Source organism: Lactuca virosa, chromosome 8 (assembly GCF_052849685.1).
Source record: "Lactuca virosa cultivar CGN04683 chromosome 8, Lactuca_virosa_CGN04683_v6, whole genome shotgun sequence".
Classification (NCBI taxonomy): domain Eukaryota; kingdom Viridiplantae; phylum Streptophyta; class Magnoliopsida; order Asterales; family Asteraceae; genus Lactuca; species Lactuca virosa.
This window is the reverse complement of record NC_136433.1, coordinates 230,172,678-230,186,070: the sequence shown is the minus strand read 5'-3', so window position 1 is coordinate 230,186,070 and position 13,393 is coordinate 230,172,678. Positions and strand designations below refer to the sequence as shown.

Here is a 13,393-nt window from a genome sequence, read left to right as displayed (position 1 = left end):
ACAATCGTAATGTGTTGTAGAAGTTTACGAGAAATTTCGTCAATATGATACAAATAACACAGAACCCAATATTATGTGTGTAAAATAGTTCTTCTCAGGAATCATAGTTCAGACTAACAAGGTTGAGAAAAATGTTGAGGAGGTGTCGATCATGGTTGCCGGAAAAGGTTAAAAATAAAGATTTACGATTGTTGATGCCAAGAAGGATGTAAGGGGAAAGAGATCAAAATTAGGAGAGACGAATTGACTTTGATACGATTAGAGGCGATCCAAAACCCCAGTATGCATGAAATTATTTTGTTGAATCTAATGCCAGAGTTCCAGAAATGTTTTGCATTTTCTATTGTGCGGTTGTTTTGTATTTCGTTCTCTTCTATGTAGCTTTTCTTATTTTCATATTCATTTCTTTCTTTTGTGATAAACATAGAAAATATAAATAAAAATGAAGTATTATATGGCATTTAGGAATCGTTAGTTATTGATAAAAAATGTCCCGACTATTAAGAAGTTTTTAGTTTATTTATGAAATTATGGAAGGTTTGATTATAAAGACAGTTTAGATGCAATTATCTCAATGATTCCAACCACAATTATTTAAATCCCATTAATAGTGTCGTTTGTTGTGGCTTTTCTGTTTTGGACTTCCAATTTAACGGTTGATGTTGTGTAGTTGTTCTTTGGCTTTCGATCAATTGTTACAATCTTTATCTACTAATCAATACAATAAAAATTTGTTCTCAAGAACAACATGATTTCTTTCTTTAATAATAATATATTAACAATTACAATGTACAAAAGGAACTATATATAAAACGGTCATATATGGGCCAAAACACAGCATGATAAATACACATAACATAAATACACGAAAGTCCTTTTCTTTTTATTATAAATTCGTAAATGTTAATAGTTTTCTTAAAAATAACATGTGTGGTTTCATAGCTACTTCCATCTAGCCAATAAATTGCATAGCTCTCAAAACGACTTCATCACTACTTCCATATGCAACTTAGCACCCACAAAAATATTTCAAGGAATTCTCAAGGAAAGTTGGTGTTTTGATTGGCACGACTTGGATTTGACTCCGGTCTCACATCTATCCGGCCCGCAGATTCGCATTCCCGGATTTATGATGTCCTTCATTGTGGGTGTTATTCGTATTATCAAATCATTTAGAGACATTGGATTATTTGGAATTTTGCACTTGAATCTGCTACCAACTTATGGTAAACTTTGTTATTTTGTCAAAAGTATTTATTGTTCATTGGACCCTTCGTTTGATCAAAAAAGAATTCACACGTTTCAACATGTTTTTCATGGTTGAGTGTTTTGTTCAACATTTCCTATACTCGGAGAAACATATGCATATACGAAAAGACATTCAAGCTCACAATTTTTCCAATACATAATATATATATATATATATATATATATATATATATATATATATATATAATTGCATCCTTACTAATATTTAATTTTTTGGATACATTTTGTAATTTACATATTTCATTGTAATAAAATAACCGTAAATACACTTAATTTACAATAATTACTCTTGATGTTCCACAATTATGCAGTGGGGTAGGAAGCCATCATGGCAATGCCACAAAGGCCTTCTTGCGCATCAACATCTCTTTGCATCATTATGTACCCCTCTTGACCCCAACTTGTTCCCCAAGAGTTCTTCACCAGCCAATATTTAGTTCCGTCAGCACTCGCTCCATAACCAACCGCAGTAACACCATGGTCTAGTTCACTACCACATTCTCCTGTAAACACCCCGCTAGAGTAGAATTGGAAGTCGGACCCACTAGCATCAATGGCCACAGAAATAGGCTGACTAGCTACAGCTTTCAAAAGTGCACTTTCGCTATTAGCAGGAACATCTTCATGACCCGTAATCGCTGCAGCATGGTTAGATTCCTCGTTGCTGTTGCAGGTGCCATCGACTCCTTTGTACGGGTAGTTGCTCTCTGTAGTAAGGCCTTTATTGTTTAGGATGAAATCAAAGGCATCGTCCATAAGACCCCCCTCACATCCCTGATCCTGACCACCGGTGTCGCAGTCCACGAGCTCTTGTTCGGATAGAGAGACCAATTTACCTGTTTTCAGTTGGGTTATTCCTTCCATAGCTGCCACAGCTGAAAACGCCCAGCAACACCCTACAAACATATATGATGCGATATCGAGTTTAAATATGGTCTTGTTAACAAACATAACTTAATTAGTACTTGGACTACGTCTCAAGTTTGAAATTCCCATAGTAGTTTTTGCTTACCACATTGGCCTTGGTCTTTAACAGGTGTTACTGCGCCTTTCTTTCTCCAGTCCATTGATGATGGAACTGCTGTCACATTTTCATACCTGAAAGCAGAGGTCGATGGGGAACATTCGTGTGCCTTGAATCGGTTCCTTGTGCTCGTGAACTCTTGGTTTGTAAGGTCTGCAAACTCATTGACTGCTAGTTTGTAAGCTTTGTTCATGAGACTGTTGGATGACTCTATGTACTGAACATTCTCTTGAAAAATCTTTGAACGTTGTTCTTTCTCATCAGCATCCTTGTACACGCGTCCATAACGAGCCATCCATTGTTCGTGGCTCTCATAGCTTGAAGTTTCAGGGAGCAGCCGAGATGTAGTGTGCGAAAGCAAAGTAGCAGAGAAGAAGATTAATACCAAAAAAGTCAGGGCTGTCCGGTTTGTTGATGTCATAGTTCTGGTAGATATAAGAAAAAATGGTTGTGAATGATGATTTGGAATAATTTGTGTGCCCACAGGTCGGCTTTATATAGAAACACACGGTTTCGTCATTGTTTGGGAAACAAAATATTTTTATCACCGTTCGTGGAAGGTAAGATGTTCAGTTGATATAAGTATTAATCAATACAAGGAAAACTCACATGTTACGTTGTTTAGATTTATGATTGATGCCACTAATTTACTTGGATTTTTCTTTTGGACTATACTCCTAATGACTAAAATTGTTGTGTACTGATTTGTTTTCTTAACATAGGCGTAGGTAGGTTATGTAAAAGCTTACAGAACATAGCTTGGCCATTATTTTGGAATGTAGTTGTGTTCTATATGAAGGAAATTCTCCAAGGGTCTGATACTTACAACATATTTTTTATTTCTAACTTTTTTTTATTGTATGGCTTTTAGATGTTCAAAATGCAGATATGCATGCCTTTATTCTATTCGTTTCCATCTTGGTTTATTTTAACTTTACCCACACTTTCAATGCATTTGAAGAATACTAGGCAATAAAGGAGTTTGGTTGGTTGTACGCAATATCAATCTCATCACTACATAAATTGCAATTGCAAGGAGCTTGTTATATATAAATATATATTGATCCCTTCAACAAGACTTGCAGTATCCCCAAAACGATCAAGAAATATAATATTTCAGAATTTTAATTTCGCCCGAATGCATGAATGCTTCTTAACGGCCACTTTTCAGAATCAATGAATGATGTCCGATGTCTGAATTTTCCACTGAAGTCGGCTGTCACGACGTGATACTCCAATATTACTCATTTGACAAAACCTCCCCACAAAAGAGAATTAAAACGAATAGTGTGCACCAACAATGATCTTGTGCGAACTCACCCCTTCCAAGCTCATTTGCCACAATATTAGTGTAGGAAACTTGTCCACACGCCCGCCAAATTAAAATGGTGATGAAAAAAGCAAGTTTACTATGTTAATAAAGGGAAATCGTGAAAATATGTTTGAAAAGGTACAAATGTGCTAAAGGGAAATCATGGAAAATCAAACGAAAAAATACATTTAAAAACTGTTCATTTAGCCATTTTTGTAATTTTAATCATAATAATTTTTCGTCAATTATTTACAATGTTAAATGTTACTTTTGATTTTATGTTATTATTATCTATTATTAGTGTTTGCTAATTTAAAATCTTTTTCATCGGAAAATTTTCTCAGAATGTGGACTTATTCAACCCCCTTGTTTGTATGTGGGTGAAGAACTAAAGTTCTCTTAGTGGAAATATGTGTCCTTCACCTTTTATAAGCTTTATTACCATATTCTTTTTTCAACTCCCATCTGGTGAGAGGTATGTTAAAACCAAAGTCTCTATACCATTTCATTAGGAGTCGCCTCATGAAACAAACAAACATGATAGTTATTCTTTATATATACAATAAACCTAGGTTTTCCGATAAACGAAGGGGGCTAAGGGTGACCAATAATTAAAGTGTTATGTCGATCACCGTTTTGGTACTAGACTCCTTAGCTTTGAACTTCTCCTTCGTCTGCCAGACTTTATTGTTAAAACCATGATTGATTATGAGTGATCCGGATGGAAATCATGTTAATTTCTAAACTTATTCATCCGATGTTGTCGTAATAACAACATTGAGTAGGTTTCAAAGAAAGTGAGAAGAAAAGAAGGATGTTGAATGGTACTGGCAATGTAGTCATTTTTATGGCAACACAAATCTTTAACGGCATACATGAGGAAAATCTACTACACGACCATCGAATCAATTTATTCTAAGAGAAATGTAACCGACATGCTTTAGGTGTAATAGTCATTGTTAGTCCGGTCTCGAATAGAGGTAGTATACAACTATTTGAATTCCCTTAACATTTCAAGAAAGAAGGTCTTAGATTTCTCGAAAATCTACATGGCAGTCGTATTCGGTTTAGGATCATCTATAAAATATAGTTGTTAGATTATACCGTAGATCGAAAGTCTCACGATCAACTCGATTTTTCTGCTCTCACAATCGTAATGTGTTGTAGAAGTTTACGAGAAATTTCGTCAATATGATACAAATAACACAGAACCCAATATTATGTGTGTAAAATAGTTCTTCTCAGGAATCATAGTTCAGACTAACAAGGTTGAGAAAAATGTTGAGGAGGTGTCGATCATGGTTGCCGGAAAAGGTTAAAAATAAAGATTTACGATTGTTGATGCCAAGAAGGATGTAAGGGGAAAGAGATCAAAATTAGGAGAGACGAATTGACTTTGATACGATTAGAGGCGATCCAAAACCCCAGTATGCATGAAATTATTTTGTTGAATCTAATGCCAGAGTTCCAGAAATGTTTTGCATTTTCTATTGTGCGGTTGTTTTGTATTTCGTTCTCTTCTATGTAGCTTTTCTTATTTTCATATTCATTTCTTTCTTTTGTGATAAACATAGAAAATATAAATAAAAATGAAGTATTATATGGCATTTAGGAATCGTTAGTTATTGATAAAAAATGTCCCGACTATTAAGAAGTTTTTAGTTTATTTATGAAATTATGGAAGGTTTGATTATAAAGACAGTTTAGATGCAATTATCTCAATGATTCCAACCACAATTATTTAAATCCCATTAATAGTGTCGTTTGTTGTGGCTTTTCTGTTTTGGACTTCCAATTTAACGGTTGATGTTGTGTAGTTGTTCTTTGGCTTTCGATCAATTGTTACAATCTTTATCTACTAATCAATACAATAAAAATTTGTTCTCAAGAACAACATGATTTCTTTCTTTAATAATAATATATTAACAATTACAATGTACAAAAGGAACTATATATTAAACGGTCATATATGGGCCAAAACACAGCATGATAAATACACATAACATAAATACACGAAAGTCCTTTTCTTTTTATTATAAATTCGTAAATGTTAATAGTTTTCTTAAAAATAACATGTGTGGTTTCATAGCTACTTCCATCTAGCCAATAAATTGCATAGCTCTCAAAACGACTTCATCACTACTTCCATATGCAACTTAGCACCCACAAAAATATTTCAAGGAATTCTCAAGGAAAGTTGGTGTTTTGATTGGCACGACTTGGATTTGACTCCGGTCTCACATCTATCCGGCCCGCAGATTCGCATTCCCGGATTTATGATGTCCTTCATTGTGGGTGTTATTCGTATTATCAAATCATTTAGAGACATTGGATTATTTGGAATTTTGCACTTGAATCTGCTACCAACTTATGGTAAACTTTGTTATTTTGTCAAAAGTATTTATTGTTCATTGGACCCTTCGTTTGATCAAAAAAGAATTCACACGTTTCAACATGTTTTTCATGGTTGAGTGTTTTGTTCAACATTTCCTATACTCGGAGAAACATATGCATATACGAAAAGACATTCAAGCTCACAATTTTTCCAATACATAATATATATATATATATATATATATATATATATATATATATATATATATATATATATATATATATATATATATATATATATATATATATATATATATATATATATATATATATATAATTGCATCCTTACTAATATTTAATTTTTTGGATACATTTTGTAATTTACATATTTCATTGTAATAAAATAACCGTAAATACACTTAATTTACAATAATTACTCTTGATGTTCCACAATTATGCAGTGGGGTAGGAAGCCATCATGGCAATGCCACAAAGGCCTTCTTGCGCATCAACATCTCTTTGCATCATTATGTACCCCTCTTGACCCCAACTTGTTCCCCAAGAGTTCTTCACCAGCCAATATTTAGTTCCGTCAGCACTCGCTCCATAACCAACCGCAGTAACACCATGGTCTAGTTCAGTACCACATTCTCCTGTAAACACCCCCCGCTAGAGTAGAATTGGAAGTCGGACCCACTAGCATCAATGGCCACAGAAATAGGCTGACTAGCTACAGCTTTCAAAAGTGCACTTTCGCTATTAGCAGGAACATCTTCATGACCCGTAATCGCTGCAGCATGGTTAGATTCCTCGTTGCTGTTGCAGGTGCCATCGACTCCTTTGTACGGGTAGTTGCTCTCTGTAGTAAGGCCTTTATTGTTTAGGATGAAATCAAAGGCATCGTCCATAAGACCCCCCTCACATCCCTGATCCTGACCACCGGTGTCGCAGTCCACGAGCTCTTGTTCGGATAGAGAGACCAATTTACCTGTTTTCAGTTGGGTTATTCCTTCCATAGCTGCCACAGCTGAAAACGCCCAGCAACACCCTACAAACATATATGATGCGATATCGAGTTTAAATATGGTCTTGTTAACAAACATAACTTAATTAGTACTTGGACTACGTCTCAAGTTTGAAATTCCCATAGTAGTTTTTGCTTACCACATTGGCCTTGGTCTTTAACAGGTGTTACTGCGCCTTTCTTTCTCCAGTCCATTGATGATGGAACTGCTGTCACATTTTCATACCTGAAAGCAGAGGTCGATGGGGAACATTCGTGTGCCTTGAATCGGTTCCTTGTGCTCGTGAACTCTTGGTTTGTAAGGTCTGCAAACTCATTGACTGCTAGTTTGTAAGCTTTGTTCATGAGACTGTTGGATGACTCTATGTACTGAACATTCTCTTGAAAAATCTTTGAACGTTGTTCTTTCTCATCAGCATCCTTGTACACGCGTCCATAACGAGCCATCCATTGTTCGTGGCTCTCATAGCTTGAAGTTTCAGGGAGCAGCCGAGATGTAGTGTGCGAAAGCAAAGTAGCAGAGAAGAAGATTAATACCAAAAAAGTCAGGGCTGTCCGGTTTGTTGATGTCATAGTTCTGGTAGATATAAGAAAAAATGGTTGTGAATGATGATTTGGAATAATTTGTGTGCCCACAGGTCGGCTTTATATAGAAACACACGGTTTCGTCATTGTTTGGGAAACAAAATATTTTTATCACCGTTCGTGGAAGGTAAGATGTTCAGTTGATATAAGTATTAATCAATACAAGGAAAACTCACATGTTACGTTGTTTAGATTTATGATTGATGCCACTAATTTACTTGGATTTTTCTTTTGGACTATACTCCTAATGACTAAAATTGTTGTGTACTGATTTGTTTTCTTAACATAGGCGTAGGTAGGTTATGTAAAAGCTTACAGAACATAGCTTGGCCATTATTTTGGAATGTAGTTGTGTTCTATATGAAGGAAATTCTCCAAGGGTCTGATACTTACAACATATTTTTTATTTCTAACTTTTTTTTATTGTATGGCTTTTAGATGTTCAAAATGCAGATATGCATGCCTTTATTCTATTCGTTTCCATCTTGGTTTATTTTAACTTTACCCACACTTTCAATGCATTTGAAGAATACTAGGCAATAAAGGAGTTTGGTTGGTTGTACGCAATATCAATCTCATCACTACATAAATTGCAATTGCAAGGAGCTTGTTATATATAAATATATATTGATCCCTTCAACAAGACTTGCAGTATCCCCAAAACGATCAAGAAATATAATATTTCAGAATTTTAATTTCGCCCGAATGCATGAATGCTTCTTAACGGCCACTTTTCAGAATCAATGAATGATGTCCGATGTCTGAATTTTCCACTGAAGTCGGCTGTCACGACGTGATACTCCAATATTACTCATTTGACAAAACCTCCCCACAAAAGAGAATTAAAACGAATAGTGTGCACCAACAATGATCTTGTGCGAACTCACCCCTTCCAAGCTCATTTGCCACAATATTAGTGTAGGAAACTTGTCCACACGCCCGCCAAATTAAAATGGTGATGAAAAAAGCAAGTTTACTATGTTAATAAAGGGAAATCGTGAAAATATGTTTGAAAAGGTACAAATGTGCTAAAGGGAAATCATGGAAAATCAAACGAAAAAATACATTTAAAAACTCTTCATTTAGCCATTTTTGTAATTTTAATCATAATAAATTTTCGTCAATTATTTACAATGTTAAATGTTACTTTTGATTTTATGTTATTATTATCTATTATTATTGTTTGCTAATTTAAAATCTTTTTCATCGGAAAATTTTCTCAGAATGTGGACTTATTCAACCCCCTTGTTTGTATGTGGGTGAAGAACTAAAGTTCTCTTAGTGGAAATATGTGTCCTTCACCTTTTATAAGCTTTATTACCATATTCTTTTTTCAACTCCCATTTGGTGAGAGGTATGTTAAAACCAAAGTCTCTATACCATTTCATTAGGAGTCGCCTCATGAAACAAACAAACATGATAGTTATTCTTTATATATACAATAAACCTAGGTTTTCCGATAAACGAAGGGGGCTAAGGGTGACCAATAATTAAAGTGTTATGTCGATCACCGTTTTGGTACTAGACTCCTCAGCTTTGAACTTCTCCTTCGTCTGCTAGACTTTAATGTTAAAACCATGATTGATTATGAGTGATCCGGATGGAAATCACGTTAATTTCTAAATTTATTCATCCGATGTTGTCGTAATAACAACATTGAGTAGGTTTCAAAGAAAGTGAGAAGAAAAGAAGGATGTTGAATGGTACTGGCAATGTAGTCATTTTTATGGCAACACAAATCTTTAACGGCATACATGAGGAAAATCTACTACACGACCATCGAATCAATTTATTCTAAGAGAAATGTAACCGACATGCTTTAGGTGTAATAGTCATTGTTAGTCCGGTCTCGAATAGAGGTAGTATACAACTATTTGAATTCCCTTAACATTTCAAGAAAGAAGGTCTTAGATTTCTCGAAAATCTACATGGCAGTCGTATTCGGTTTAGGATCATCTATAAAATATAGTTGTTAGATTATACCGTAGATCGAAAGTCTCACGATCAAGTCGATTTTTCTGCTCTCACAATCGTAATGTGTTGTAGAAGTTTACGAGAAGTTTCGTCAATATGATACAAATAACACAGAACCCAATATTATGTGTGTAAAATAGTTCTTCTCAGGAATCATAGTTCAGACTAACAAGGTTGAGAAAAATGTTGAGGAGGTGTCGATCATGGTTGCCGGAAAAGGTTAAAAATAAAGATTTACGATTGTTGATGCCAAGAAGGATGTAAGGGGAAAGAGATCAAAATTAGGAGAGACGAATTGACTTTGATACGATTAGAGGCGATCCAAAACCCCAGTATGCATGAAATTATTTTGTTGAATCTAATGCCAGAGTTCCAGAAATGTTTTGCATTTTCTATTGTGCGGTTGTTTTGTATTTCGTTCTCTTCTATGTAGCTTTTCTTATTTTCATATTCATTTCTTTCTTTTGTGATAAACATAGAAAATATAAATAAAAATGAAGTATTATATGGCATTTAGGAATCGTTAGTTATTGATAAAAAATGTCCCGACTATTAAGAAGTTTTTAGTTTATTTATGAAATTATGGAAGGTTTGATTATAAAGACAGTTTAGATGCAATTATCTCAATGATTCCAACCACAATTATTTAAATCCCATTAATAGTGTCGTTTGTTGTGGCTTTTCTGTTTTGGACTTCCAATTTAACGGTTGATGTTGTGTAGTTGTTCTTTGGCTTTCGATCAATTGTTACAATCTTTATCTACTAATCAATACAATAAAAATTTGTTCTCAAGAACAACATGATTTCTTTCTTTAATAATAATATATTAACAATTACAATGTACAAAAGGAACTATATATAAAACGGTCATATATGGGCCAAAACACAGCATGATAAATACACATAACATAAATACACGAAATTCCTTTTCTTTTTATTATAAATTCGTAAATGTTAATAGTTTTCTTAAAAATAACATGTGTGGTTTCATAGCTACTTCCATCTAGCCAATAAATTGCATAGCTCTCAAAACGACTTCATCACTACTTCCATATGCAACTTAGCACCCACAAAAATATTTCAAGGAATTCTCAAGGAAAGTTGGTGTTTTGATTGGCACGACTTGGATTTGACTCCGGTCTCACATCTATCCGGCCCGCAGATTCGCATTCCCTGATTTATGATGTCCTTCATTGTGGGTGTTATTCGTATTATCATCATTTAGATACATTGGATTATTTGGAATTTTGCACTTGAATCTGCTACCAACTTATGATAAACTTTGTTATTTTGTCAAAAGTATTTATTGTTCATTGGACCCTTCGTTTGATCAAAAAAGAATTCACACGTTTCAACATGTTTTTCATGGGTGAGTGTTTTGTTCAACATTTCCTATACTCAGAGAAACATATGCCTATACGAAAAGACATTCAAGCTCACAATTTTTCCAATACATAATATATATATATATATATATATATATATATATATATATATATATATATATATATATATATATATATATATATATAATTGCATCCTTACTAATATTTAATTTTTTGGATACATTTTGTAATTTACATATTTCTTTGTAATAAAATAACCGTAAATACACTTAATTTACAATAATTACTCTTGATGTTTGTGGAAAATGTTGCCTCCAAAATTAGCAAGTGGCAAATAGTTCAGGGGTTATTTCCGTAACTTATCATTTACTATTCATAGTTTGACTATGAATAGTAATATATATGTGAAATGTTTGCAGAATTGGACGGCACATGTGAATTTGGAGATTTGTTATTCAAAAGTTTGTAGGCGGAGTGTTTGGTCATGAATAGTATTCAAATTTGAAGGCGCGACATTTTTGGACGACGGCATTTTTTATCCTTTCATATGTTCTTTTCTTTGGCTATAAATAGCCTAAGCCATTTCATTACGAATAAACCAAAACAATCAAATATATATATATATATATATAGTAAAACATTACATATATATATATATATACTGATACACCACCATATATTTTAGCCCTCTCACTCTATTTGTAATCTCATTCATAATCCCTGTAAACACTGCAAATTATAGTGAATTGTTTCTCGGCTTCCTCCGCCCGTGGTTTTTTTCCCGATTTGGGTTTCCACGTAAATTCCTGTGTCTCTATTCTATTTATTTTATTCGTATTTCGTTGTGATTATTACACTTTGATAATTTTTGATCCCATTCCGCATTGAGCTAATATTATTTAAGTCTATTCGGATCCTTCGTATTTCACAACAATGTTCCACAATTATGCAGTGGGGTAGGAAGCCATCATGGCAATGCCACAAAGGCCTTCTTGCGCATCAACATCTCTTTGCATCATTATGTACCCCTCTTGACCCCAACTTGTTCCCCAAGAGTTCTTCACCAGCCAATATTTAGTTCCGTCAGCACTCGCTCCATAACCAACCGCAGTAACACCATGGTCTAGTTCACTACCACATTCTCCTGTAAACACCCCGCTAGAGTAGAATTGGAAGTCGGACCCACTAGCATCAATGGCCACAGAAATAGGCTGACTAGCTACAGCTTTCAAAAGTGCACTTTCGCTATTAGCAGGAACATCTTCATGACCCGTAATCGCTGCAGCATGGTTAGATTCCTCGTTGGTGTTGCAGGTGCCATCGACTCCTTTGTACGGGTAGTTGCTCTCTGTAGTAAGGCCTTTATTGTTTAGGATGAAATCAAAGGCATCGTCCATAAGACCCCCCTCACATCCCTGATCCTGACCACCGGTGTCGCAGTCCACGAGCTCTTGTTCGGATAAAGAGACCAATTTACCTGTTTTCAGTTGGGTTATTCCTTCCATAGCTGCCACAGCTGAAAATGCCCAGCAACACCCTACAAACATATATGATGCGATATCGAGTTTAAATATGGTCTTGTTAACAAACATAACTTAATTAGTACTTGGACTACGTCTCAAGTTTGAAATTCCCATAGTAGTTTTTGCTTACCACATTGGCCTTGGTCTTTAACAGGTGTTACTGCGCCTTTCTTTCTCCAGTCCATTGATGATGGAACTGCTGTCACATTTTCATACCTGAAAGCAGAGGTCGATGGGGAACATTCGTGTGCCTTGAATCGGTTCCTTGTGCTCGTGAACTCTTGGTTTGTAAGGTCTGCAAACTCATTGACTGCTAGTTTGTAAGCTTTTTTCATGAGACTGTTGGATGACTCTATGTACTGAACATTCTCTTGAAAAATCTTTGAACGTTGTTCTTTCTCATCAGCATCCTTGTACACGCGTCCATAACGAGCCATCCATTGTTCGTGGCTCTCATAGCTTGAAGTTTCAGGGAGCAGCCGAGATGTAGTGTGCGAAAGCAAAGTAGCAGAGAAGAAGATTAATACCAAAAAAGTCAGGGCTGTCCGGTTTGTTGATGTCATAGTTCTGGTAGATATAAGAAAAAATGGTTGTGAATGATGATTTGGAATAATTTGTGTGCCCACAGGTCGGCTTTATATAGAAACACACGGTTTCGTCATTGTTTGGGAAACGAAATATTTTTATCACCGTTCGTGGAAGATAAGATGTTCAGTTGATATAAGTATTAATCAATACAAGGAAAACACACATGTTACGTTGTTTAGATTTATGATTGATGCCACTAATTTACTTGGATTTTTCTTTTGGACTATACTCCTAATGACTAAAATTGTTGTGTACTGATTTGTTTTCTTAACATAGGCGTAGGTAGGTTATGTAAAAGCTTACAGAACATAGCTTGGCCATTATTTTGGAATGTAGTTGTGTCCTATATGAAGGAAATTCTCCAAGGGTCTGATACTTACAACATATTTTTTATTTCTAACTTTTTTTTATTG

General features: G+C 34.8%; 2 protein-coding genes and 1 pseudogene across 2 annotated transcripts; all 3 read right to left on the bottom strand.

Annotated features, from left to right (window-relative positions):
• Nucleotides 1-1,572: 1,572 nt before the first annotated feature.
• LOC145132412 (senescence-specific cysteine protease SAG39-like) lies at nt 1,573-2,714 on the bottom strand. Its single transcript, XM_079067186.1, has 2 exons — nt 2,282-2,714; nt 1,573-2,165 (listed from the first exon to the last, which is right to left on the bottom strand). The coding sequence occupies exons 1-2, from the start codon at nt 2,712-2,714 to the stop codon at nt 1,573-1,575; spliced, it is 1,026 nt and encodes a 341-aa protein (XP_078923312.1).
• A 3,678-nt stretch (nt 2,715-6,392) lies between these two features.
• On the bottom strand, nt 6,393-7,536 carry LOC145132086 (senescence-specific cysteine protease SAG39-like; annotated as a pseudogene).
• A 4,277-nt stretch (nt 7,537-11,813) lies between these two features.
• On the bottom strand, nt 11,814-12,955 carry LOC145132649 (senescence-specific cysteine protease SAG12-like). The gene is made up of 2 exons (XM_079067521.1): nt 12,523-12,955; nt 11,814-12,406 (listed from the first exon to the last, which is right to left on the bottom strand). The coding sequence occupies exons 1-2, from the start codon at nt 12,953-12,955 to the stop codon at nt 11,814-11,816; spliced, it is 1,026 nt and encodes a 341-aa protein (XP_078923647.1).
• Nucleotides 12,956-13,393: the final 438 nt, after the last annotated feature.